Below are 25,711 nucleotides of genomic sequence, written 5' to 3'. Positions count from 1 at the left end.
TTTCCCCTCCCCCATCAGGTCAATGTGATGCCGTCCGCCAGCCGGGTGGTCCTCCTGGAGAACCTGAACCGCTTCTGGCCTGTCATCCAGATCCGCATAAAGCGCTGCCAGCAGGTGGGGCGAGGGAGGGGGCTGGGCTGGCCTGGGGACTATGTTAGCCCAGGGGTAGCACAGGGTGTTCACAGTGATGGTGTTCACAGTGATGGCGTCCCCCAGCGTGCGGGGGCCAGGCTCAGGCCACGCATCTGCTGGGGGATGGCCCAGGAGCCTCTTGAGTTCCAGAGATGTGGGAATGTCTCATGGGCCTCCGGGGAACTCAGGGCATGAGACCTGGCTTTCTTTTGGTAGCACTTGGTGGCCGGGTGGCTTAGGTGGTAGATGAGTCTGCATGTTACAGGGCGGCATCGACACCCGGGTTCGAGGCGTGGAGGTTCTGGGCCCCAAGCCCACTTTCTGGCCACTTTTCCGGGAGCAGCTGTGTCGCCGGACATGTCTCTTCTATACCATTCGGGCACAAGCCTGGAGCCGGGACATAGCAGAGGACCGCAAGCGCCTCCTCCAGCTCTGTCCCCGGTGGGTGGCGCAGGCAGGGGGCTGGGTTGGGAGGAAGAGAGGGTAATACGCTGGGAGGACACTGTTAAGAAGGAGGTGGTGGGAGGGGTGCCTGGGTGGCTCAGTTGCATTGGACAATTGGTTTTGCTTCAGGTCCTGAACTCACAGGCATAGGATTGAGCCCCGCATTGGCCTGTGCACTCAGAATGGAGTCTGCTTCAGATTCTTTCTCCCTCTCTCTCCCCCACTCACTGTTTCTCTCAAATAAATAAATAAATCCTTTTTAAAAAAAGTAGGTGGTGGGAGACTTCTGCAGGTAAAGCAGCAGCTAGGACATGAGGGAAAGGGAAACACAGGTGGCAAGTGTGTGCTGGTGGCAGCAGGCTGGTTAGGGGACCGAGCACAACAAGAGTGGGAGCTGACCGCACTTGAGTAGAGGCTGCAGAGAAACCTGTGCCTTAAACCCTTGACCACACTCCTTATCCCCAGACTTAACAGGGTTCTGCGCCACGAGCAGAATTTTGCTGATCGCTTCCTGCCTGATGACGAGGCCGCCCAAGCACTGGGCAAGACCTGCTGGGAGGCCCTGGTCAGCCCCCTGGTGCAGAACATCACCTCCCCCGGTAACCACCCCGACCCCTGGCCCCACTAACCAGCCCCTCATAATGATTCCCAGGGATCACCTGAGTTAACGCTCTTGGCTCTCTTGGTCCCTGTCTTTATCCCTGAAGGCCTGTCACCTCAGTGTTTCTCTCCTTCCTGCCCCAGGGACTGCTCCCTGAGACTCTGGTATTTGAATCTTCTCCTCCACCCCACCCCCACCTGCTTAGCACCCCCCCAGACTCCAGCTGAAGTAAGCCCAGGGCCCGGCCACCTCTGACTTTTTTGTGTAATTGGGCCTTCTCTCTCCTCTTTCTGGGCTCTCTGTCCCCCTATTTCCCATCACCTGTTTCTGACCTGTCTTCTTTTAGATGCAGAGGGTGTGAGCTCCCTGGGCTGGCTGCTGGATCAGTACTTAGAGCAAAGGCAGAGCTCTCAGTACCCCCTGAGTCGAGCAGCACCCTTTGCCTCTCGAGTTCGTCGCCTTTGTCATTTGCTGGTACATGTGGAGCCCCCACCCGAGCCTTCTCCTGAGCTATCCACTCGACCCAGTAAGTCCCAGCAATGGCCTTTCGAGCTAAGAAACTGGACAGTGGTGGTGCCTGGCTCCTCCCCATCTTGGATCTTGCTCTCCCCGAGTGCTCTGCTCTGAGCCTTTCCAGGGGTCGGTACCCTAGACCCCTGATTCACTCCAGGGCTGATACAGAGCCGCTTCCCTCGCCCTCTGTCTCCACAGTCAGCAAGAACAGTAAGGCCCAGGACCGGAGCCCCGGGCCCTCAGCAGCCCTTCCCAGCAGCAGCCTGAGGAACATAACGCAGTGCTGGCTGAGCGTGGTGCAGGGCCAGGTGAGAGCAAGAAAGCTGCGGTCTGAGACGGGGGCCACAGCCAGCCTGTGGCATCTGCTGGTCCTTCTTCTCCCTTTTCAGGTCAGCAGATTCCTGGCTGCAGCCTGGAGGGCCCCCGACTTCGTGCCTCGATACTGTAAGCTCTATGAGCATTTGCAGAGAGCAGGCTTGGAGCTCTTTGGGCCTCGGGCAGCCTTCACGGTGGCTCTGCGCAGTGGCTTCTCGGGCGCCTTGCTCCAGCAGTCCTTTCTCACCGCTGCCCATGTGAGTACCCCCAGCCTCTCAGTCGCCAGGTCAGCCAGTGCACGCTCGCCTCTTTCTCTGCCTCTCACTCTTCTCACCACCCCCTCTCCTGCTCCATGCCCTCTTCATGCTTGGCCGGTGCCCTTTCCATTGCCCCCAGATAAGTGAGCAGTTTGCCAGGCACATTGACCAGCAGATCCAGGGCGGCCTGGTTGGTGGAGCCCCGGGAGTGGAAATGCTGGGGCGACTTCAGCGGCACCTGGAGCCCATCATGGTCCTTTCTGGCCTGGAGCTGGCTACTACTTTTGAGCACTTCTACCAGTGAGTGCAGGTTCTAAGAGGTAGGGGAGGAGTGGGGTAGAGTCTAGAGAGGGTGAAGATTTGAGGCGTGGTGGGAAGAGGTGGGAGGAGGCAGTGGAGAGGAGAGATTAACATACAGATATGGGTGGGACAGGGGTGAAAAGGAAGCAGGGAGGGAGGCGGGAGGCAGGGTCTGTGACCCAGGCCTGCTGCAACAGAGGAACCTACGTTCTGGATGGGGTGGCAGGACCCCCCTGCCTAGTGAGCGGCTAACTGAGGCTCAGCCCACTCTGCGTGTGCTGCAGGCACTACATGGCCGACCGTCTCCTGAGCGTGGGCTCGAGCTGGCTGGAGGGGGCCGTGCTGGAGCAGATTGGCCTCTGCTTCCCCAACCGCCTCCCCCAGCAGATGCTGCGCAGCCTGAGCACGTCTGAGGAGCTGCAGCGCCAGTTCCACCTCTTCCAGCTCCAGCGGCTCGATCAGCAGCTCTTGGAGCAGGAGAATGAGGAGGAACAGGGCCTGGAAGAAGAGGAGGTAAGAGCAAGGGAAACGAGTGGGAGAATAGGAGAGCAAAAGACTAGACCAAAGAAGGGAGCCCAAGAGCCCTTGAAATCCTTCTGTCTCTCAGGAGGAAGCAGAGGAAGAGGAGGCTGAGAAAGAACTATTTATCGAAGATTCAAGTCCAACAGTTTCCATACTGGTCCTGTCACCACGCTGCTGGCCGGTCTCCCCACTCTGCTACCTGTACCATCCCAGAAAGTGCCTTCCCACTGAATTCTGTGATGCCCTTGACCGCTTCTCCAATTTCTACAGCCAGAGTGAGGAGATAGGGACAGGCAATTGGGGTGAGATTCGGGGTGGCAGGAGAGAAAGAGGAGAGGAGCTGTGGACAGGAATATGTAGATATGAAGAAAAGTGGTCTCTTGAGACAGCAGTCTCCTAGGAAAGGGGGAAAAGGTGGGTTAGATCTTTCTTAGTGTCTCTCATCATTGCCTACACTTTTGTATGAATTTGTTCCATTTTTCTTTTCCTAACTTCAAGTTGCATGCTTACTTAATTTTTACCCTTTGAGTCTTCTTTCCAAGTAAAAATGTTTAAGGCTATTCATTTTCTTCTCAACATTGCTTTAGCTGCATTCAGTTTCAATTTGTTTTGTTTTGTTTAGATTTGTTTTTCTTGTGGAATAGTTTTCAGTAAAGTACACAAGTCTTCATTATGACTTAATGAATTTTATAGACACATATACTCCCATAACCACCCCCAGGGCATTTCCAGCACCCCAGAAGACTTCCTGCTTCATGTCCCTTTAATAGTTAGTATGTTCTTCCAAGAGAAACCATTCTTCTTCCTTTTATCACCAGGGATTCTTGCCTGTATTTGAACATCATATAAACAGAATAATAAGGTGTATATTCTGCTGTGTCCAGTTTCTTTCAGTGGGTGTAATGTCTGTGAGCGCTATCCAGGTTGTTGTATCATTGCTCTGTTTTTTTGTATTGTAGATTCCTTTCCATTGTATGAATATATTTACCCTTTCTGCTATTGATGGACATTTGGGATGTTGCCTAAGTTTTTATTATGCTGTGTATGAGTATTTAGTATTTTTTAGTTCTACTTTGACATGTTACTTTTTTAGAAGTATATTTTAAAATTCCCAAGCCAGTTTTTCTTTGTTTAGTTGTCTTTTTGTTTTAGATTTCAACCCTCGTTCCATTGTGGCTAAAGAACATGGTTTCTTTGATTCTGAATCTTTGCAGTGTCCTGAGACTTCCTTTATGGCCTAGCAGAAGGTCAGATATTCTAAGTGTTCCGTGTGTGATTAGGAAGAATGTGTATTCTTCAGCTGCCAGTTAAAGGCTTCTACACATTCCACCATATTGACTTTGTTCATTGTATTCTTCAAATCTGCTGTCACCTTACTCATTTTTGTCTGCTTGATCTATTACTGGGAGAGGTGTATTGAGATCTGTCATTATGGTAGTGAATTTTTATTTTTTATTTTTTTTAAAGATTTTATTTATTAGTTGAGAGAGAGAGAGCATGGGGGAGGGGTCTGAGGGAGAAGCAGACTCCCTGCGGAGCAGGGAGTCTGATGCGGGACTCAATCCTAGGACTCCAGGATCATGACCTGAGCCAAAGGCAGTTGATTAACCAACTGAGCCACTTAGGTGCCCCAATAGTGAATTTTTAAACTTTTTATCAGTTCAGCTTTGCTTTATATATATATATATTTTTAAAGGTTTTATTTATTTATTTGACAGACAGAGATTACAAGTAGGCAGAGAGGCAGTCAGAGAGAGGAGGAAGCAGGCTCCCTGCTGAGCAGAGAGCCCAATGTGGGGCTTGATCCCAGCACCCAGGGATCATGACCCGAGCCAAAGGCAGAGGCTTTAACCCACTGAGCCACCCAGGCACCCCTGCTTTATATATTTTTTGACTATGTTATTAGATAAAGGTTTAGGAGTGCCTGGTGGGTGGCTCAGTTGATTAAAGGTTCAAACTCTTGATTTTTGGCTTAGGTCATGTTCTCAGGGTCATGAGATCAAGCCACTCCTTGGGCTCTATGCTGGGCACAGAGTCTGCTAAAGATTCTCTCTCTCCCTCTGCCCTTCATCCCCTGCACTCTCTCTCTCTCTCTAAAAATTAAAGTTTAGATAGAGGTGCCTGGATGGCTCAGTCAGTTAGGCATCCACCTCTTGGTTTTGGCTTAAGTCATGATCTTGGGGTCATGGGATCAAGCCCTGTGTTGGGCTTCGTGCTCATGGGGCAGTCTGCTTGTCCCTCTCCTTCTGCTCCCCCCCCACCCTACTCTCTCTCTCTCAAGTAAATAAATAAAATCTTTTTAAGAAATAAAATAAAGTTTAAAGTCATTTAACAGTGCTGTCCAGTAGAACTTTCTACAGTAATGGGAAAGTTATTTTTCTGCACCCTTCAGTTATGATGGCCATTTGTAGCTACTGAAATGTGACTAGTTTGGCTGAGGAATTGAGTGTTTAATTTTATTTACTTTAACCCGTTTAAATAGCCACATGTAGCTACCCTAATGGACTATGCAGGTTTAAAATCTTTTTTTTAAAAGATTTTATTTATTTATTTGACAGAGATCACAAGTAGGCAGAGAGAGAGAGGGTCGGGGGGAAGCAGGCTCCCCTCTGAGCAGAGAGCCCCATGCAGGGCTCCATCCCAGGACCCTGGGATCCCATCCCAAACTGAAGGCAGAGGCTTTAACCCACTGAGCCACCCAGGTGCCCCTGCAGGTTTAAAATCTTAAGTTAATTAAACTTTATTATTATGAAATGACCTTCTTTCTTTCTAGTAAAGGTTTTTCTCTCAAAGTCTATTTTTATCTGGTGTTAATAATATACCAGCTTTCTTTGGTTAGGGTTTTTCCAGAATATCTTTCTATCCTTTTGCCGTGTCAGGGGAGAATGGTAATTATGTTTCTTTTATGTGGTGAAAGATGAATTACATAAAATTTGCCATTTGAACCAATTTTTAAAGGTTTTATTTTTAAGTAATCTCTACACCCAGTGTGCGGCTTGAGTTCAAGAGTCATATGCTCCACTGGCTGAGCCTGCCAGATGCCCCCTCCATTTTAACCATTTTAGGTGAACAATTCAGTTATCCTTTTACTTAAAATTTTTTAACTTGGAAATAATTTCAAATTTACAGAAAAATGGTAAGAATAATACAAAAATACTCACTCTTTTTTTTAAAAATAAGACTTTATTAGAGAGAGAGAGAGCGCGAGAGAGAGCGCATGAGATGGGTGGGGGCAGAGGGAGGTAGAGGGAGAGGGAGGAGCTGACGCCCGCTGAGCAGGGAGCCTGAGATGGTGACCTGAGCTGAAGGCAAACACTTAACCGACTGAGCCACCCATCACGTGAGAACACTCACATACTCTTTATCCAAGTTTACCTTTTACTAACATTTTGCCCCATTTGCTTTTATCATTTGCTCTTTGTGTGTATATACATTTGTAAAATGTGTATTTACACACACACACACGAACACACACACATTTTCTCCCCCAAACCACTGACAGTAAATTGCATATATACTGGCCCTTTGCCTCTAAATACTTGAATATAGATTTCCTAAGAATCATGGTGCTCTCTTACATAATAGTTAACTTATCAGTTTCAAAAATTTAAAATTTAACATTGGTGTAATACTTTATTTTCCACGTTCTAATTTTGTCAGAATTTTTTATTTAATTATTTTTTAGTCCAGGACAGCGTCCAGTCTGGAACCATCTATTATGTTTAGTTGTCATGACTTTAGTGTCTGTAACATGAAACAATACCTTAGCCTTTTTTTTTTTTTGTCTTTTACAACATTGACACCCTTGGAAGTGTAGCCATTTAAATTTTTCTAAATGTTTTTCATTTTAAATTTGTATATTTCCTCATAATTAGATTCAGGTGATGCATTCTGGGCCAAAATCCTAAGTAAGTGACATTATGTCCTCTGTGTGTTTCATTTGGAAGCATGCAATTTCCATCTGCTGCTTTTTGTAATGTGAATTTGACAACCTGATGAAGAGGTGGGTTGACTCCCCACTGTATAGTTAATATTTTCCCCTTGCCACTACTAATAAGCAATCTGTTGGCGAGATACTTTTAAGTTTGCCATAATCTTATTTTAGGCAGGTGTCTTGTAAATACCTAGAATTTGTTTTTTATTCAACACTCTCTCCTTTGAGTTGTCAATTTTAGTCTGTTTATAATTTTTGCAAGTAATGATATATTTGGCTTCTGTTGCTAAGCTTGTACATTTTATTTATTTTTATTTTTTTTAAATAAAAAATAAGATCTTTTTAAAAGATCTTATTTGTTTATTTGACACAGAGAGAGAGATCACAAATAGGCAGAGAGACAGGCAGAGAGAGGAGGGGAAGCAGGCTCCCTGCTGAGGACCCTGGGATCATGACCTGAGCTGAAGGCAGAGGCCCAACCCACTGAGCCACCCAGGCGCCTCTAAGCTCTTACATCTTAGTTTACTTTTCTTATAATTTTAAATTTTAGATATTTTATATACACAAAAGAATATAGTTAAAAGAAGAATAATAAATTGAACACATTTATAGATACATTTCTACCTTGGATTTTTGTGCATTTTTTTAAATTCCTTTTTTTTTTGTCTCTACCAGTTTTGGAAGTCACATATTCTGTTTCTGTAGTTGACAGATTACCCTTATGTTTGTAACCTGTATGTTTGACTTGTTAATATCACTCCCCAAACTTCCCAAGCAATAAAAGGACCATAGAAAATCTTTTTTTAAAGATTTAGTTATGGGGTGCCTGGGTGGCTCAGTGGGTTAAAGCCTCTGCCTTTGGCTCAGGTCATGATCCCAGGGTCCTGGGATCGAGCCCCACATTGGGCTCTCTGCTCAGCGGGGAGCCTGCTTCCCTTCCTCTCTCTCTGCCTGCCTCTCTGCCTACTTGTGATCTCTGTCGATCAAATAAATAAATAAAATCTTAAAAATAAATAATAAACTCCTCTTACTAAAAAAAAAAAAATAAATAAAGATTTAGTTATTTGTTTGAGAGAGAGAGAGGGAGAATAGAGAGGGAGAGTGAGAGGAAGAAGCAGACCCCCACTGAGCAGAAAGCCAGATGTGGGATTTGATCCCAGCACCCTGGGATCATGCCCTGAGCCGGAGGAAGACGCTTAACCAACTGAGCCACCCAGGCGCCCCAGGGCCATAGAAAATCTTAACTGCAACTCTCACTCCCATCTTAATTGTTACTGTTGTTTGATATTTTAGGGCAATCTTTTTTTTCCTACCTCCCAAAGAGTCATTATTATCACTGTCTTATTCTGTTGGTGTTTAGATTTGCTATTATACTAGTTGCTTCTATAACTAATTCTTTTGCATCTCGATCCTTCTTTCTGAGTTCCGTCTCCTTCCCTAAGTGTATCCTTTTTTTGTTTTTAATTTTCTTTTTAGTTTTTAAAGATTTTATTTACTCATTTGTCAGAGAGAGAGAGTGTGCACAAGCAGGCAGAGTGGCAGGCAGAGGCAGAGGGAGAAGCAGGCTCCCCACTGAGCAAGGAGCCTGATGCGGACTCGATCCCAGGACCCTAGGATCATGACCTGAGCTGAAGGCAGATGCTTAATCAACCGAGCCACCCAGGTATCCCCCGCTAAGTATATCCTTTAAAAGTCTCTTCATTGAGGGAGTATTGGTGAAAAACTTTTATCAGTTTTAGAGAATGGCTTACCTTCACCCTCATTTAAAATTTTTTTTATTATGGTAAATTTCAGACATACGCAAAAGTAGACAGAATGTGGGGCACTTGGGTAGCTCAGTCAACTGAGCATCTGTCTTTGGCTCAGGTCATGATCCCTGGGTTCTGGTATTGAGCCCTCCATTGGGCTCCCTGCTCACTGGGAATCTGTCTCCCTTTCCTTCTGTGTGTGCTCTCTCTTCCTCTCTCTCTCAAATAATAAATAAATCCTTTTTTAAAAAGTAGACAGAATAAATTCCAGTGTACACGTGGGTCAATTCATGGCCAATCTCATTTCTTCTGTACCCCCCACCCACTTTTTTTTTTAAAAGATTTTATTTATTTATTTGACAGACAGAGATCACAAGTAGGCAGAGAGGCAGGCAGAGAGAGAGGAAGGGAAGCAGGCTCCCTGCTGAGCAGAGAACCCAATGCAGGACTTGATCCCAGGACCCTGGGATCATGACCTGAGCCGAAGGCAGTGCCTTAACCCACTGAGCCACCCAGGCACCCACCCCCCACCCACTTTCCCCAGTTCTCAAATTTAAACGATTAAGGATTCTGTTTTTTTTTTTTAATATTTTATTTATTTAACAGAGACAGAGATTACAAGTAGGCAGAGAGGCTGGCAGTTGGGGGGAAGCAGGCTCCCTGCTAAGCAGAGAGCCCGATGCGAGGCTCGATCCCAAGACCCTGAGATCGTAACCTGAGCCGAAAGCAGAGGCTTAACCCACTGAGCCACCCAGGTGCCCCAAGGATTCTGTTTTTAAAAGCAAGGGCACTATAGTGATCAAACTTTGAGAAATTAATAACAGTTCCTAATATCAGACAGTAAAGTGTCCATATTTCCCCCCTTTGCCTCAAGTTTTCAAAATGAGTTGTTAATTGGGGATCTACACCAAGCCCACACCTTCATTTGATCGAGCTCTACCTTTCATCTCCAGTAATCTATAGATCCTGCCTTCCTTTTTTGCTCCCTTGCAATTGTCTATAGAGGAAACTAGATTGTTTGCCACACAGAGTCATCCACAGGGTGGATTTTGCTGACCATATCCACGTGGTGTCCTCTGGCCTGTTCCTCTGTCTCTTTCATTTCTGGAAAACAGATATTTAGATATAGACGTTGATTCCAATTTGGGTGTGATTTCTGGGGCAAGAGCGTTTCATAGGTGGTAGTGTGTCCTTTTACCTGTCTCTGGGATGTTTTAAGATGGATCAATGGGTTTCAGTGTTGCAAGTCTGATCTGCACATTATGTATGGTTTCCTGTCAACTTCTCACAAGGCGGTCACTGGTTGCCATTGCTCAGCTGTCATTTCATTAGGGTGTACGGATTGCACCATTCTGGTTTTGTCATATTAGGTTAAATGTTTTCTCTCAACTTTCTGGTTACCCTGAAGTATGGTTTATATAGGAAAGGCTTGATTCTCTCCTCCTCCCCCTTACTCTGAACCAGTTTTCAAAATAATGTGTTGGTTCCTCTAGCATCCTCCGAAGAGATAGCCAGTGTGGTTTTTTAAAAGAAATATGTCATGATGAACTCATGAATTTTAAAATATTTCATATGTTTCAATCCAGCACAGGTATTTTCTTGATGCTCACACTGCCCCATCTTTGGCCAGAGAGCACCTCTCAGACTCGCTCCTTTTGATACTGTCCAGCTTTGACAGCATCCTTGCTTTCTAGTAAGAGTGGATATCCAGGCTCATCTTGCCTGAGCTGTAACACAGCAGGAGGAAGAGACGCAGCCTAGTGGGTCTTTATAAACTGTCAGCTCCTTGAGGGCAAAAGCCAGGTCTCTTCTCTCTGGTGTTTCTTTCATGGAGCCTGCCTGGTGTGGGGCGAAGCACAGGGTGGGCTCCCAGATTACGTGTGGCTCGCCAGGGAGGTAGGCACAGAGGAGTCTGAGCTCTGGAAGCTTGACAGGTTACTTCTGTTGGGGGCCCTCCTCCCCACAGAGATCAGCAGGAGCGAAGCTTGACTAATGGTACACCCTGGCCTCAGCCTCTAACCCCCTCGTTTCCCCTGCTCTTTGTCTCTACTCTTCCGTGCTTTCCCAGGTCAGAATCATCCAGTCCTGGACATGGGACCACATCGGCGGCTGCAGTGGACGTGGCTGGGAAAGGCCGAGCTGCAGTTTGGGGACCAGACCCTGCATGTGTCCACCGTGCAGATGTGGCTGCTGTTGTATTTCAATCAGACAGAGGTGCCTCAGCTTCTCGGCCTCTGTCTTCTCTTCCCCCTGTCTGCCACTGTTCTAAACTCTGCTCCTTCTTCCCGCCTTCCCCCTCTTATTTTCCTTTCCCCTCTCTACTCCTGACCGCCCCTGTTTCTCCTCACCAGGAGGTGTCTGTAGAGACCCTGCTGAAGAATTCTGACCTCACCCCAGAGCTGCTGCTCCAGGCACTTCTGCCGCTCACCTCAGACAATGGCCCTTTGACCCTGCACGAGGGTCAGGGCTTTCCACCCAGGGGTAGGTCAACAGGGGCTGGGCTTTGCCGCTGCTCCTAGGGGATGGGGCACTCATGGTGGGCGTGTGGTAGGGAAAGATCTGGGGTCCCCTTTGCTGCCACTCACCTCTCCCTTCCCGCCTTGGGTACTGACTGGGAGTGAGTTCCAGGTGTGCTGCGGCTTCGGATGCCTGGGCCCCAGCGCTGTGGGGAGGCCCTGTGGTTGATACCGTCCCAGAAGTACTTGAACGTCGAGAAGGATGAGGGCCGAACTCTGGAACAGAAGAGGAATCTCTTGAGCTGTCTTCTTGTCCATATTCTCAAAGCCCATGGGGAAAAGGGCCTCCATATTGATCAGCTGGTTTGTCTGGTAGGCAGAGGGGACCGTGAAGTTAGGGGACAGAGAGAGTCAGGCTCAGGGTTGAGGCTTAGAGCCAGGGATCATCACAAGGGAAGGTAAACTCTCTCAGTATGAGAACTCTAGGGTGACATTTGCATCTGGGTTTTCTGTTCCTGACAGAGCACTTAGCGAGACAAAAGGTAGAGATGAGACATGAGTGTTCACCATGTGCCAGGCCCTCTTCCAAGAGTTTGTGTGATTAAGTCATTTAATCTGCGCAGCAGTCTTATGGGATAGGTGTTGGTGGCGGTATTAGTTTTATCATTTACTATTATTCCCATTTGACAGAGAAGAAAAGTGAGGCCTGACAGTAACACATCCATAGTCACGCAGCTAGTAAGTGGAAGAGCTGAGCATCAAACCCAGGCAGGCTGGCTCCTCTAGGCAAAAGTAGCCTGCCTGTTTCCTCTTGTCCCATCCAGGTGCTGGAAGCCTGGCAGAAGGGTCCAAACCCCCCCGGAAGCCTGGGCCACACCGTTGCAGGAGGCGTGGCCTGTACTAGTACAGATGTCCTTTCTTGCATCCTGCATCTCCTGGGCCAGGGCTATGTGGAACGGCGTGACGACCGGCCCCAGATCCTGACGTATGCCACGCCAGAGCCTACGGGGCCTTGCCAGGGTCAGGCAGAGGTCCCCTTCTGTGGCAGCCAGACCACCAAGACCTCCAAGCCTAGGTAGCTGTTCTCAGTCCCGTTCCCCAGCTGCAAGGGCTCCAAGCCAGTAGGGAGGGATGGGCTCCCAGGACAGATGGCGCTGTCCGGAGGAGGTTTAGTGCCAAAGTCAGGCTCTTTGGTGGAAAGATGCTTGATTTCTTTGTCTTACCCCGTTTTTCCTGCCTCTGTTGTTTCTCCACTTTGCCAGTCCTCATTTCCTTGTCAGCACTGTCATTTCCTTCCCTATCAGGGGCCTTGCTGTTCCCGTCCCCCAGGAGCCAGCCCTTAGGCAAGGGACCCAAACACAAGCTCCTGTATGGATGTCTTTCATTCTAAGCAAAAATGGAATATCATACAGATACGTATTGAGTGCTGATGACTCACTCAGCTCTGTGAAATGTACAAACTAGTTTTCAAGAAGCCCGTTCCAAGAGGAGTTTGCTGTCGGATCCCCCTAATTAGCTGGCACCCCTAAAGCTTGTCCCATCACATCCTGTTCACCACAGGTTGTTTCGGCACTGCTTTTATGCCCATCCTCTGCACCGTGTGTAAAGTGAGTTTTCTAGAGGAGTCACTTGCATACACACCACAGGGGATCCCATTAAAAGGCAGATCCCGATTCAGTAGAGCTCCCTGTGACATGCAGGCTGCTGGTCCTTGGCCCATACTTGGAGAAGTAAGGCTGTAGACACTGGTTTCTCACCAGATGGATTGCTGGTGTTTGGGGTGGGGTTTACAGTGGGATCGTCCCATCCACTGTGGGGATCCCGTCCACACCTAGCATCCTGATGCCTGCCCACCAGATTCCTGGAATGCCCGAATCACTGTGACAGCCAGCCTCAGCCCTCACTTACAGATGCTTCTATGGAGAGCCACGTTCTGACAGTGGGTCTGGGTGGTCGTCCTGAGGCTGGTTAAGCATGTACAAGCAGGGGTGCACAAGTGAGGAGCTGAGGGCTGGGGGAGGGTGGGTTTCATTTAGTAGATGAGCAGGGCAGGGAGACTGATGGCTGCCTCTTCTCTCCCCTCAAGCCCAGAAGCCGTAGCTGCGCTGGCATCTCTCCAGCTGCCTGCAGGCCGCACCATGAGCCCCCAGGAGGTCGAAGGGTTGATGGAGCAGACCGTACGGCAGGTGCAAGAGACGCTGAACCTAGAGCCAGATGTGGCTCAGCATCTTTTGGCTCATTCCCACTGGGGTGCTGAACAGCTGCTGCAGAGCTACAGTGATAACCCTGAGCCCCTGTTGCTGGCGGCTGGGCTGTGCGTACCCCAGGCCCAGGGCGCCCCTGCACGCCCTGACCACTGCCCTGTGTGTGTCAGCCCGCTGGAGCCTGATGACGACTTGCCCTCCCTGTGCTGCAGGCACTACTGCTGTAAGGTAAGGCCCCGCCTGCTTCTCGGCGGCCCCTGGTTTTCCACCTCTAGCACAGTTCCTAGGCAGCTCCGGTGTTCTGCCCCAGCACTGCCATCTCCTAGCTGGGGCAGTGTTGGACAGCCCGCTTAGTCCCTCTCAAACTGGTTTTGTCAACTGTAAGTGGTGCCTCAGCCTCAACACTTGGAAGGGGAAGGGTGGTTGTCGGGGTCCAGCCATAGGGATCCGTGGCTGTAAAGCTTTGCTGCGTATTAGAATCACTGGGAGCTTTTACAAATCCTCATGCTTGGGGCGCCTGGGTGACTCAGTCGGTTGAGCATCCGACTCTTGATTTTGGCTCAGATCATGATCTCAGGGTTGTGAGATCGAACCCCGCATTGGGCTCCATGCTGGGCATGGAGCCTGCTTGGGATTCTCTCCCTGCCCTTTCCCCCTGACCCTTAAAAAAAAAAAAGAATCCTCATGCTCAAACTATAACCCAGACCAGTTAAATCAGAATCTTGAGGTGAAACCCAAGCATCTGGAGTTCTATTTTATTTTACTTTTTTACATTTTTTTATTTTTTACTTTATTCTTTTAAAGAATTTATTTATTTATTTACTTATTTGAGACAGTGGGGGGCAGGGACCAAGCAGACTCTGTGCTGACCACAGAGCTCAACACAGGGCTCAATCCCATGACTCTGAAATCATGACCTGAGCTGACATCAAGAATTGGATGCTTAACCAACTGAACCATGCAGGTGTCCCTAGACATCTAGAGGTTTTTTGTTTTTTTTTTTTAAGATGTTATTTATTTATTTGACAGACAGAGATCACAAGTAGGCAGAGAGGCAGGCAGAGAGAGAAGGGGAAGCAGGCTCCCTGTTGAGCAGGGAGCCTGATGTGGGGCTCCATCCCAGGACCCTGGGATCATGACCTGAGCCAAAGGCAGAGGCTTAACCTGCTGAGCCACCCAGGTGCCCCACATCTCGAGTTTTAAAAAATGCAGGTGATTCCAGTGTTCAGCCGAGTTTGAGAACAATAGGTAGATAGATGATGCACACATGTAAACTGTACATCAAGGTGCTTCATAAATGAGACGTGTTAGTAAATTGGTGATGACCGTAGGTTTATGGTTTCCTGATCACCAAGTCTGTTTATCACAGAACATCAGCACTTACCATATATTCTCATTGAACATAAAAATGAAAGGAAATGGTGTAAACCAGAGAACAGCATGGAAGTAGGGGGAATTACTGGAAGCCAGGTGTTGCCACTGTGAAGCAGAGCAGAGAAGGCTATAGATGGGGAGTGAGTGGTGCTCAGTGCTGGGGAAGAGGGGTCGAGGTGAAGGGAGCCGGGGTGCTGAGTGTCGTATGTTCCCTGCCTCACAGCTCTTAGAACTGATGCTAAGCCCAAATACCTCAACTTAACAGGATGAGGATGCTTGTTGCCATGAATCTAGCTGCTCTGCCACCAGCGTTCCTGCAGGGGTGGGTGATCTGGGACATGCGTGCTGGCAGACGTGTATACGGGTACTTTTTTGTCCTCCCTTTTTCTCGGCTTCATTATTCTTCTCACACCTTTGCCTATGCTCCCTTTCTCCAGGTTCTTAATTATTTCCTTTCTGCTTTCACTTTATTGTTCAATTAATATTTGTCATGAACTCACTGTATGCACAGCACTGGGTGCTGTGTGAGGGGGTGGGGAAATGCAAGCAAGAAATGACCCAAGAGCTAATAATGCAAGCAGCTAATACTTACGGGGGACATGTTCTGGGCCATTCCAATGTGATACATGCATTATCTTGCTTAATTTCCATGGTAGTCGTGTGAGGTAGGTATTTTTGCTGGAGATAGATGGAGGCGCCCGGAAGAGAGGTCACCTGCTCAAGGTCAGGATTCGGACTTGGGTGGTCTTGCTCCAGGGCCCTCCCTCACACTTTCATGACAAGTGCAGGAAGGAAATACAACTGGGTCACGTCACAAGAAGTGACTGAGTTGAGGAGTGGGGGAGGGGCCAGTCAGGGACTTCAGATTGGGGATGTCAGGGAAGGCCATCCTGAGGAGGGGACTATCTAAGGGAAGAATATGGCAGACAGAGGGGACAGCCAACGCGAAGAAGCTGAGCCTGGTGGCTAAAGCACGGTGTTGTGGTGGGACAGCCAAAGGAGAGATTTCGGAGGGAGACGGGGGCCCAGTTGTGTTGGGATCGGCAGACAGTGGGCTTGACTTTACAGAAGGCCACGGTGGGTTAAGCAGGATAGTGATAGGAAGGATGTGATTTATATTTTTGAAAAGATCACTGCGTGTGGAAGAAAGGCTTGTACAGATCAGACGTGGAAGCAGGGCACCCATCGGGAGACTGTTGTACCAAGAGCCAGGAGGTGGTGGGAGTTTGGCCCAGGGTCAGCAGTGAAGAGAGAAGTGGACGGGTTAGGGTACATCAGGAGGCAGAGCCGACAGGACTCGGCTGAGCCAACGTGGGACTTAGGACAAGGGAATCAAGGGTGCTTCTTGGGTTCTGACTGGAGCATCTGGGTGGCCGAGATGTGTTCTCTACTGAGTTGAGCAAGATGTTGGGGTGGGGCTTGGTTTTTGAAGGGAAATTCATTCTGTTCTGGCCATGTGAAATTTGAGCTTTTTGTTGGACACCTGTCTGGGCCTGGACAGGGGAATTTGGAATTAAGTGGAGTGGCCTGGCTAGCATCCCACAGGGAAACAGAAGCTGGCCCAGGGTGCTGGGCCACACAGACCCCCCTACAGAGTTGTAGAGACCGGGAGCCTGGGGAAAACAGACTCATTGGAGAAGTCCCAGTCAAGGAGGAGCCGGTGAATAAGTTACAGCTGAGCAGCACCTTAAAATGCAAGAGAACTCAAGAGAAGGGAAATCCTAGGGCTTGGGGCTGTCCGAGGAGGCTTTTGCGTGTGAGCCTTGAGTGACAGGCAGGGTTGGCCGAGGCAGGAGGGGGATATGGGCTGGAAACTGCATTCCAGGTGGGCTGGACAGGGAGGACAGCAGAAACTACAGCAAGCCTACAGCAGAGGCTCTTTAGGGAAGTGGGATGGGCTCCAAACTGAGAGACAAGTCTTAGGCCTCTATGCCCTAAGGGACCCTGTGTGCCTGCAAGTGTGTGGTCTGAACTTGGAGCATTTTCCTTTTTTATCTCAAAAATGCAGGAATTCTGCATTCAACTTCCTAGTTTATCTGGGTTTCTTTCACTATAAAAAGGGTTTTGTTTTATTCTGTTTAGTGCTTTGCTTTGAGTAGAAATAGTCTGGGTAAGGCACTTTCCATTTACCCTGGAGCTTTGGTACCAGGGGGTCCCCTCGGGGTCTAGATGCACCATCTTGGAAAACTCTGCACACTTGGCAGTGGGAAGGAAGGGAGTCATTAATGGGGTATTTTAGGAGGTGCAGGCTGCTGATCACGCCTGAACCGAGCGGGAATTACATGGAGGAGGGATAGGGGTAGGAAGAGCATTTATGGGGATAAGCTCCTGCTGCAGTTTAGGGGTGAGGAGATAAGGGCCTGGTTTAGGGTGGTGCAGTGACGTGGGAGCTAGAAAAAGATCCGAGAGACTTGAGGCTTCTGACATGGGTGACTGGGACTGGGGAGACGCGGTGGGCAAGGCTATTTGTGAAGAGGCTGAGTCTGGGGAGATGGGAGCACCGAGGAGCCAGGCGAGCAGATGGAGCTGGGAGGAGAGGCCACAGCAACGTTCATAGCTTCCAAGGCCAGCCACCTGGTGGGGGAAAGGCACCCTGTGGCCCCTAGGCCTCCTTCCTCTCCAACCTTCTTGCTTTCTCCAAGTCCTTCTTGGCACTTGAATCATCTCCTGTTTCTTGGTTCACTTACCCATTCCCTCCATGTGCATCCCAGCAATAATGAAAATGAGGTCACTATCTTGACCAACACATTCTCAAAGGCAGCTGTGATTTGGGCCAGTCCCAGGAAAGCCCACAGAAGCCAGAAAGGTTAGGGTCCGTTGTGAGGTGGCTCTGGAGCAGGGTCGTCTCTGGCCTTCCGCATTGTCAGGGATGGGTGCTAGGTGATTTACCAGGACACCAGTGTCCTCTGCTGCTCCCCTGCTGTCCCTGAGCAGCCCCTCCCTCCCCCGCCAGTCTTGCTGGAATGAGTATCTGACAACTCGGATTGAGCAGAACCTTGTGTTGAATTGCACCTGCCCCATTGCTGACTGCCCCGCGCAGCCCACCGGAGCCTTCATCCGGGCCATTGTCTCCTCACCGGACGTCATCTCCAAGGTAGCCCCTCTTCTGTGGGAGGCTGTGCTGCACAGCCAGAGCAATGGGCCCCGGGGAGTGGACTGACGTGCATGGGGTGGGATGGGGAGGGGCGGTGGTTATGGATGTATGGCGTCCTGGAGAACCGGGCCCTCACCGGGTGGCGTCTGTGTCCCCACAGTACGAGAAGGCCCTCCTGCGTGGCTACGTGGAGAGCTGCTCCAACCTGACCTGGTGCACCAACCCCCAGGGCTGCGACCGCATCCTGTGCCGCCAGGGCCTGGGCTGTGGGACCACCTGCTCCAAGTGTGGCTGGGCCTCCTGCTTCAACTGTAGTTTCCCTGAGGTGGGTACTTGCCTAGCCATGCCCCTGAGCACCGCCTGCACCCCTCCCCTGCCAGCACTCCTCTCCATCACACACACACACACACACACACACACACACACTCATATACAATCACAGGCTACGCCTTGTCCTTACGCTTTGCCACCAGCTCGAGCTCTGTTCCTTCCCCTGCAGGCCTCCAATGTGACCCCCTCCCTTGCACACCTGTGGCACCACCCTGGGCCCGGGCTCAGGGCTCACCCATGTCCTCTCTGCCCCCTCCTGCTCTAGGCACACTACCCTGCCAGCTGCAGCCACATGTCCCAGTGGGTTGACGACGGCGGCTACTATGACGGCATGAGCGTGGAGGCCCAGAGCAAGCACCTGGCCAAGCTCATCTCCAAGCGCTGTCCCAGCTGCCAGGCTCCCATCGAGAAGAACGAAGGGTGTCTGCAGTAAGAGGGGGTACTGCGGGCATTGAGGGGGTCAGAGGGCATGGGACAAGGTGGGAGGCCTGGTGGTACGGGGGCAGGGGGCCCATGGGGCTCACCAGAGAGCTGAGCAGAGGACAGCAGTTACTCAGCCTGGTCCTGGTGCCCTCCAGTGACTCTTGCTCCTTAACACTCCTTCCCCTATTTTTAAGTCTGCACCGCATGGGGCTGGGAAGCTCGGGTGCGCTCACTAGGGCTTGGTGAGGTTAGAGACTGTTAGGGCACAGAGGGGCCAGGGCGGGTTCGGTGGGGCCTCCAGGTTTCATCTGGGGGCTCCTGGTGTGGCCCTGACCCAGGGCAGAAGCCCTCTGACCCAGCCTTCCTCCATAGCATGACCTGTGCCAAATGCAACCATGGATTTTGCTGGCGCTGCCTCAAGTCCTGGAAGCCAAATCACAAAGACTACTACAATTGCTCTGCCATGGTAAGGGGCTGAGGCCGGGGCCAGGGGGTCCCAGCACAGCCGGGATGGGATGTGGCTGCAGGCCCTGGGCAGAGATGGCTCTGTGTCCTGGGCAGCCGAACAACTGTTGGGACGGAGGCTCTGTGTGAAGACCGAAGCCACCTGGGCCGACACATGCTGGGAGTTCTGTCCTGGGAGGGCTGTGCATTCCTGGAGGCACCAGGCCAGAGCCAAGCAGAGCCCATGCCTCGCGTCAGAGCCCGGCACCCCTGCTTAGTAGGTGGCTTTGGGCTGGTTTCTGTGCCCATACCTTGGCATCCTCCCCTGCAGAGGGGGAGAATAATGTGACCTACTTCCCAGAGTTAGGATTAGATGGAAAGGTCTGGGTGAAGCATCTGAAGGTCTGTAGGCAGGGTGCCTTCGCCCCACCCTGCCCATCAAAGCGCCCTAGAGCCCTCCCTCTCAACCCATCCTTCCCAGGTTAGCAGAGCAGCTCGCCAGGAGAAGCGGTTTCAGGACTATAACGAGAGATGTACTTTCCATCACCAGGCCCGGGTGAGCAGGGAGGAAACAGTTGCGTGGGTGAGAAGGTCAGAGGGCTGGGGTGGAGGGCGGGGCAGGGGCTCCAGATCCCAATCGTGTGGGTGCTGAGTTGTTCTGAGCGGGTGGGGAGGGCTGCCTGCGGCGCTGATCTACCTCACCCCTGCACAGGAGTTCGCCCTGAGCCTGCGGAACCGCATGTCTGCCATCCACGAGGTGCCACCCCCCAGATCCTTCACCTTCCTCAGTGACGCCTGCCGGGGATTGGAGCAGGCCCGCAAGGTGGTGGGACCGGGGGTGGGGGTGGGGTGGGGGGGTGGGATATGGGGCCAGGGGCTCTGGCGGGGAGGGAGGCAGTGCTGAGGCTCAGCAAGGAAAGGGCTGACTTGGGCTCCCACAGGTGCTGGCCTATGCCTGCGTGTACAGCTTCTACAACCAGGACACGGAGCACATGGACGTGGTGGAGCAGCAGACCGAGAACCTGGAGCTGCATACCAATGCCCTGCAGATACTCCTCGGTGCGCCTGCACCCCACCACGACTCCTTCCCCACCCCCTCCTCCCACCCCCACCCCCAGCATCCCCTCCCAGCAAACAGTGGCAAAACAGCCCCCCAGCCCAGCTACCTCATTGGGCGGTCCTCCACCTCCTCATTCGTCCCAGCCTGATCACTACCAGCGATACTTCAGGTATGAAGGCATGGGGTGCTTGGCATGAGGTGCCTAAGGGCGCAGGCCTTCACCTGCCCACTAGATTACCATCTGCTCCCTGCCTCCCATCTTGTGGGGATGGAGGCCCCACAAGAATGAGTGTCTAGTCTAGAGCCCTGCCTGGTAGGTGCAGGTAGAACTTAGGTGGTCTAAGGAAGGAGTTGAAGGAAGCAAAGGAGGGAGGGAGCCCCTGTGGCTTGCCCCCTCTGCAGAGGAGACGCTGCTGCGGTGTGGAGACCTAGGCTCATCCCTGCGCCTGCTGCGCTCCGACTGCCTCAGCACGGGCCTGGAGCTGCTCCGGAGGATCCAGGAGAGGCTGCTGGCTATCCTGCAGCATTCTGCCCAGGTGCGAGGCCAGCCTGGGGCCTCCTGGGCCTGGCACAGCCCCTGCCCTGGGGTGGGCGGGGATCCAAAAGGAAAGGCAGCTGTTTGGAGACCTGAGCACGCACCCAGCTCCTAGGCCTGCCCGCTGGATGCGGCTGCGGCTCCGTCCCGCCTGGCGAGTGCTACCCAGTAGCCCACAGCAAGGGTATTTGCTGTGATGCTCGCTCTTCAGAACCCCTGGGAACTTTTCAGTACTTCCCAAGTGGGATGTTGGGATGGGGATCCACTGAGGTTCTTCCCAGCTCTAATACACTGATGTTAGTCTAAACGAGGAGTCTTGCCCTTGGGGAGCTCACAGAGGAGTAAATAACTTGGGCAGACAGGACAGGAACAGACACTGTTAGGTCCTGAAGCACGGAGCTGGGGTGCCTCGCCGGCATGACCGGTGTCCTCGGAGACTGCCCAAGTTCTGTGACACACAGACTTGGGGCCATGAAGTCTCAGGATGAGGGAGGGAGAAGAGGTGGGAGCACCTGAGCGAGGGACCTGCACCTGGGAGGCTGGCAGAAAACGGTGGGTGAAGGAATGCTGGGCAGAGGTCCAGGTCCAGGTCCTCCTCCACTCTCTGACTTCCCACATCTCCCTGGCTCCTCACCAGGACTTCCGGGTCGGTCTGCAGAGCCCATCGTTAGAAGCCCAAGAGGCAAAAGGATCCAACGTGCCTGGCAGTCAGTGAGTAGGGTGGGCGGAGCGCCACAGGGGCCTGGGAGAGGTGTGGCTTCACAGGGCTGACTGTGGCTCCCTCCCTCCCCAGGCCCCAGGGGTCCCCAGGGCTGGAGGTGGATGAGGAGGAGGACGACAATGATGAGGATGATGTCCCTGAGTGGCAGCAGGATGAGTTTGATGAGGAGCTGGACAACGACAGCTTTTCCTATGACGAAGAGTCTGAGAACCTGGACCGAGACACTTTCTTCTTCGGTGACGAGGAAGAGGATGATGAGGCCTATGACTAAGGGGCAGGACACAGGGAACACCTGGAGCCACACCAGAGTTGTGGGGGCTGAGGAGTGAGGTTGCCCCTTCCTGCCATCGTTGGGGGAGGCGGTTCCCAGTGTCTGTAGTACCTTCTGTTTACTGAATAAACTTTTTTTCCCACGTACTTCTCTGGAAGCAGGCTGTGCAGCTGTATCCCCAAAGGCTAGTGTCAGCTCCCCGCTCCCTCTACATACCCCCAACCCTCATTCTTCACTTTTCTTTTGGACCTCCAGACGTTTGTGTTCTCAGGAAGGCCCAAAGCAGACCCATTTGACCTAAGCTGACAAGGGGAAATGAAAGTTTCCATGGTCCAGGGCTAGGTGCAGGCCTGCCCCCTTGCTCCAGACCCCGTCCAGTGGCAGAGGAGGCCGAGAAACACCCCTCCCCACCCCACCCTGGGCCAGCCTTCCTCCAAACTCTTGAATGTTCCTCGCAGGAGTCTGAGGGCATTAGGAAGTACTCTCTCGGGGCCTACAGAATGTTAATGGATCTCTCTACATCTTGAAGTGAAGCAGGAAAGAAAAGGATAATCCTGAGGACCTGTCCTACCCCATCACTCCTATAGACAGAGGCAGAATTTTAAACATAACTTTTAATTTGGTACTGGGGCTAAGAGGTAGGAGGGGTACGAGGGCAGAGAAGAATTAACAAAGTGGGGTTAAGTCAAGCAGCTGGATCAGGGGAGGCAGCCACCTGCTAGAGAGGGTCACCCTCAAAGTAGCGATCCAGCATGGCCTCCACCTGGCCCTCCTCGTAGTCCAACACCTGGAACCTCAAGCCGTCTGCCGCTCCCCGGATCATGGCTGAAAGCACTGGGAAGGAAGGGCGGAGGGAGGTGAAGCTCCCCGTCTCCGCTCCCTTCCCTGTCCCTGTCCTGTTTCCAGGGTAGGCACTGTCCTCAGAGCCCTCCAGGGCTGGGTGTGCAGAAAGCTCGGGGGGAGGAGGGCCCACTCAGGGCTTGGAGCGCTCACCTCGGCCAGACTGCGGACGGAAGAGGCACAGGATCCGCTTGTTGAGGGCTACAGCCCGGCCCAGCTCGTAGCCCACACCCAGTGACGGCTGGGTCACTTCGGCCACCACCACTGGGAAGAAACACGAGACTGGGGCTTGGTATCTGGGGCTCGTTAAGGGGTGGATGACAGAGTCTGGGTGTGGTGAGGAGGGAACTCCCTTCCTGGTGTGGACCACAGGCCTGTCCAGAGGACCTAACATCCCAGAGGAGTTTGTGGGCAGGAGGGGGAAGTGCTCACCATCTGCCTGCTGCAGCCAGGCCAGGTCCCGCTCATGGATGAGCCTGTCACCCCCAGCAGCCTCTTCTCCTGTGGAGGAGGAAAAGCTGGTCAAGGCCAAGTCCCTGCCTGCCTGGTCCTCAGCACTCAGTACCTCTCCTCTACCCTTGCCGCCCCCATATCTGCCCAGCGCAGGCAGGGTGGGGGGAAGGCATGCTAAGTGACCTCTGAGGACCCACCCAAAACTAAGGTTCCAGGGAAAGGATGAAATGGAATAGCCACAAGAAAACTTCCAGGAGGGATGTGATTAGGGTCGGATGAGGGATACGGAGGAGACTACGGGAAGGACTATACCTCACTGTGGGTCAGGGATCAGAGATGGAGAGGAGGAGGACTAGCCTCCTGGGGTGCAGGGTGGAAATGGCAGGCAGAAGCAAGAGACTGGCCGGGCAAACAAAGGCTGAACAACCAGAGCCCAACTCCGGCTTCGGCGGGTGCCAGCATCGGCATCGGCTGAGAGCTTGATAGGACTCCTGGCTGCTCTACCAGCTCTCCAGGCAATGGTGAGCCCCACCAAACTTTGATACAATGCACGACCAATAGGAGGGGTTGGGAAGGAGGGTAGAGGAGAGGTGCTCTTACTGGGGTCAGAGGTGCTCTCAGTCCTGGCTTGGTGAAATGTTACTGCCTGAATCAGAGGAAAGTCCCTGGAGAGCTTGTTAAAAATACACCCGAAGCCTTCACCCCAGACTGCTGTGAGCCAGCATTTTGAACAAGTTCCCTCAGACTACACTGGAGCAAACTAAAGTTCCAGAACCACTGGGTGGGGGGTGTGTAGGAAGGGACATGCCCTGAAACCAAAGAACCTTAAGCTTCAGGGCCCGGCACTCGCACAGGCCCTTTCCAGTGCCCTAGCAATTTTGTTCGGTGATTTCACCCGATGAGGGAGCAGAAGGCAGGCAGAGGACAGAGCACAAGCTGACATGGGCCAACCCCTGCGCTCCCCACTCCCAGGTGGGATAGGTGTGGCCTTCCTCAGGCACTCCCGGCTGTCCTAAACTAAGGGAAGGAAACACATATGGTGAACTAATAGGGACCCCTATTAGAGCAGGAGTCTCCCCTCAGTTTACCAATGTCTTAGTGATTCACAAGAAAAAAGCACTCGAGGGGTGCCTGGGTGGCTCAGTGGGTTAAAGCCTCTGCCTTCAGCTCGGGTCATGATCCCAGGGTCCTGGGATCAAGCCCCGCACCAGGCTCTCTGCTCACCAGGGAGCCTGCTTCCTCCTCTCTCTCTCTGCCTGCCTCTTTGCCTGCTTGTGATCTCTTTCTGTCAAATAAATAAATAAAATCTTAAAAAAAAAAAAGCATTTGAATCAATAACTTAGCTTCTGGAGACCCATAACTCAATTTTCTGGAGCCCGAGCTGCACACTCCCCTCCACAGCCAGGTGGGAGACAAAGGTAAAGGAAATGTAAGTAAAAATTAAATGTCCTTATAACCTGCAGCCCACTGGCAAGTAATTGAGGCAGGCAGAGTATAACGTTCCTCCAGGAAGCTCCCAACAGTCTTAATGCTCTGCTACAGGGGAAAAACCACCTTAGCCTGACAACGGCTTCAGTATCTTCCTCAGCATGTCAAAGTGCTCTTGGACACCTTCCTTTTTCCTTACCTTCCCCAACTCTCAAGTCTATAATCGGCCATTCCTCACAACCCCAGGGCAGCAGCTCTTTCTGTCCACCGGCCCTGTCCCTGCGCTCTAATAAAATCACCTTGTTGCACCAGAGACATTTCAAGAATTCTTTCTTGGCTGCGGGCTCTGGACTCCAACCTCACCAACATTCCAGAAACTACATCACACCTTTTTAAAAGAGTTCTCCAAAATTGCATTAGATCCCACAAATCCTGGATCCGCTCCTGGGTCTGCCGAGGGGAAAGCACTTCCAAGGTTTTCCGAGCAGAAGCACGAGAGTTCTAGGCACAACTTTCCAAACTAGAAGAGTCGCGGAGATTCCAGACCAAAACTGAACAAAACCACGCTTCATAAAGACCCAGCAGCCAGGAAGTTAACAGCCTGATGAGAGGGCGTGAGAGAGATGGTGGTCGGGTCCGTGGGGTCCAAGAGAGGGCGGATACCTTGACCGCCAAGGGGGAAGCAGGAGGATAAGCTTTGTCTTAGGTGGGGGAGCAGGTGCGGGCAGGTGAAGCGGGGCTGCCGCAGCCCCGTTCATTCCCATTCTGCTCCTCCCTGCTCGGTCCCTGGAAGAGGGGAAAAAAGTTCTCCAGGAATGACTCAAGTCAAGAGAACTGAATGCGGAAACCGGGCTCCCGCCCGCAAGCTCACTGGGACCCCAGCTGTCCGAGTCCCGGCTCCCTTTCCCGGCTGGGCGGGGGGGGGGGGGGGGGGGGGGGGGGGGGGAGGGCTCCGGGCCAGGGGGACGCGCGGCCGGCTATGGGACGGCCGCCGCCGAGGCGGGGGTAGAGGGGGTTGTGCAATCTCGGTACCGGGGCGGGACCCGCCTGCCTCACCGCGTCCCGCCGCCCGCCTCACCGCGCGCTCCCAGTTCGGCGGCCGCCACGTGCTCCGTGAGCACCGCCCCGAAGCGCCGCAGCCGAGACACGATCCGCCCGTACAGCGCCCGGTCCTCGCGCCCGCCGCGGACGCTCCCGCAGAAGTACAGGGCCCGGCGGCCCGGCTGGCCCGGCTGGCTCGGTTCCCCGCTTTCCCGCGATCCGGCCGCCGCCGCCATCCCGCCGCCGCCGCCGCTGCCGCCGCTCCCCTCCT

The 25,711-nt window shown here is 52.2% G+C and overlaps 2 protein-coding genes across 5 annotated transcripts in view; one reads left to right on the top strand and one right to left on the bottom strand.

The window, feature by feature from the left end:
- CUL9 (cullin 9) overlaps positions 1-21,824 on the top strand; it is a 38,329-nt gene extending 16,505 nt beyond the window's left edge. For 3 of the 4 annotated variants that reach the window (XM_047733510.1, XM_047733509.1, XM_047733508.1), the window contains 24 exons: positions 19-114; positions 398-573; positions 1,042-1,175; positions 1,524-1,703; positions 1,889-1,998; positions 2,080-2,262; positions 2,402-2,562; positions 2,847-3,075; positions 3,170-3,359; positions 10,835-10,980; positions 11,118-11,247; positions 11,395-11,594; positions 12,047-12,297; positions 13,309-13,654; positions 17,754-17,894; positions 18,055-18,219; positions 18,490-18,653; positions 19,020-19,113; positions 19,573-19,647; positions 19,804-19,914; positions 20,033-20,150; positions 20,554-20,687; positions 21,324-21,397; positions 21,480-21,824. In XM_047733510.1, coding sequence (XP_047589466.1) covers positions 19-114; positions 398-573; positions 1,042-1,175; positions 1,524-1,703; positions 1,889-1,998; positions 2,080-2,262; positions 2,402-2,562; positions 2,847-3,075; positions 3,170-3,359; positions 10,835-10,980; positions 11,118-11,247; positions 11,395-11,594; positions 12,047-12,297; positions 13,309-13,654; positions 17,754-17,894; positions 18,055-18,219; positions 18,490-18,653; positions 19,020-19,113; positions 19,573-19,647; positions 19,804-19,914; positions 20,033-20,150; positions 20,554-20,687; positions 21,324-21,397; positions 21,480-21,678 — 3,807 coding nt within the window. In that variant the 3' untranslated portion in view covers positions 21,679-21,824. The remainder of the gene's footprint in view (positions 1-18; positions 115-397; positions 574-1,041; positions 1,176-1,523; positions 1,704-1,888; positions 1,999-2,079; positions 2,263-2,401; positions 2,563-2,846; positions 3,076-3,169; positions 3,360-10,834; positions 10,981-11,117; positions 11,248-11,394; positions 11,595-12,046; positions 12,298-13,308; positions 13,655-17,753; positions 17,895-18,054; positions 18,220-18,489; positions 18,654-19,019; positions 19,114-19,572; positions 19,648-19,803; positions 19,915-20,032; positions 20,151-20,553; positions 20,688-21,323; positions 21,398-21,479) is intronic. The other variant, XM_047733511.1, reaches the window with a different exon arrangement.
- Positions 21,825-22,273: 449 nt separating this feature from the next.
- DNPH1 (2'-deoxynucleoside 5'-phosphate N-hydrolase 1) lies at positions 22,274-25,711 on the bottom strand. The gene is made up of 4 exons (XM_047733551.1): positions 25,478-25,711; positions 22,951-23,019; positions 22,672-22,782; positions 22,274-22,512 (listed from the first exon to the last, which is right to left on the bottom strand). The coding sequence occupies exons 1-4, from the start codon at positions 25,674-25,676 to the stop codon at positions 22,397-22,399; spliced, it is 495 nt and encodes a 164-aa protein (XP_047589507.1). The 5' UTR covers positions 25,677-25,711; the 3' UTR covers positions 22,274-22,396.

The sequence above is a fragment of the Lutra lutra genome, chromosome 6, assembly GCF_902655055.1.
Source record: "Lutra lutra chromosome 6, mLutLut1.2, whole genome shotgun sequence".
NCBI classification, from domain to species: domain Eukaryota; kingdom Metazoa; phylum Chordata; class Mammalia; order Carnivora; family Mustelidae; genus Lutra; species Lutra lutra.
Note: the sequence above shows the minus strand (reverse complement) of the source record. Positions and strands in the feature narration are given on the sequence as shown.

What these genes read in the sequence shown, in the direction of transcription:
- DNPH1 (XM_047733551.1), bottom strand. Translation starts at nt 25,676, where the DNA reads ATGGCGGCGGCGGCCGGATCGCGGGAAAGCGGGGAACCGAGCCAGCCG. An exon ending in CGCCGAACTGGGAGCGCGCG is followed by an intron (nt 23,020 to 25,477) that starts GTGAGGCGGGCG and finishes CCTCCTCCACAG; the next exon opens with GAGAAGAGGCTGCTGGGGGT. An exon ending in CTGGCTGCAGCAGGCAGATG is followed by an intron (nt 22,783 to 22,950) that starts GTGAGCACTTCC and finishes GTTTCTTCCCAG; the next exon opens with TGGTGGTGGCCGAAGTGACC.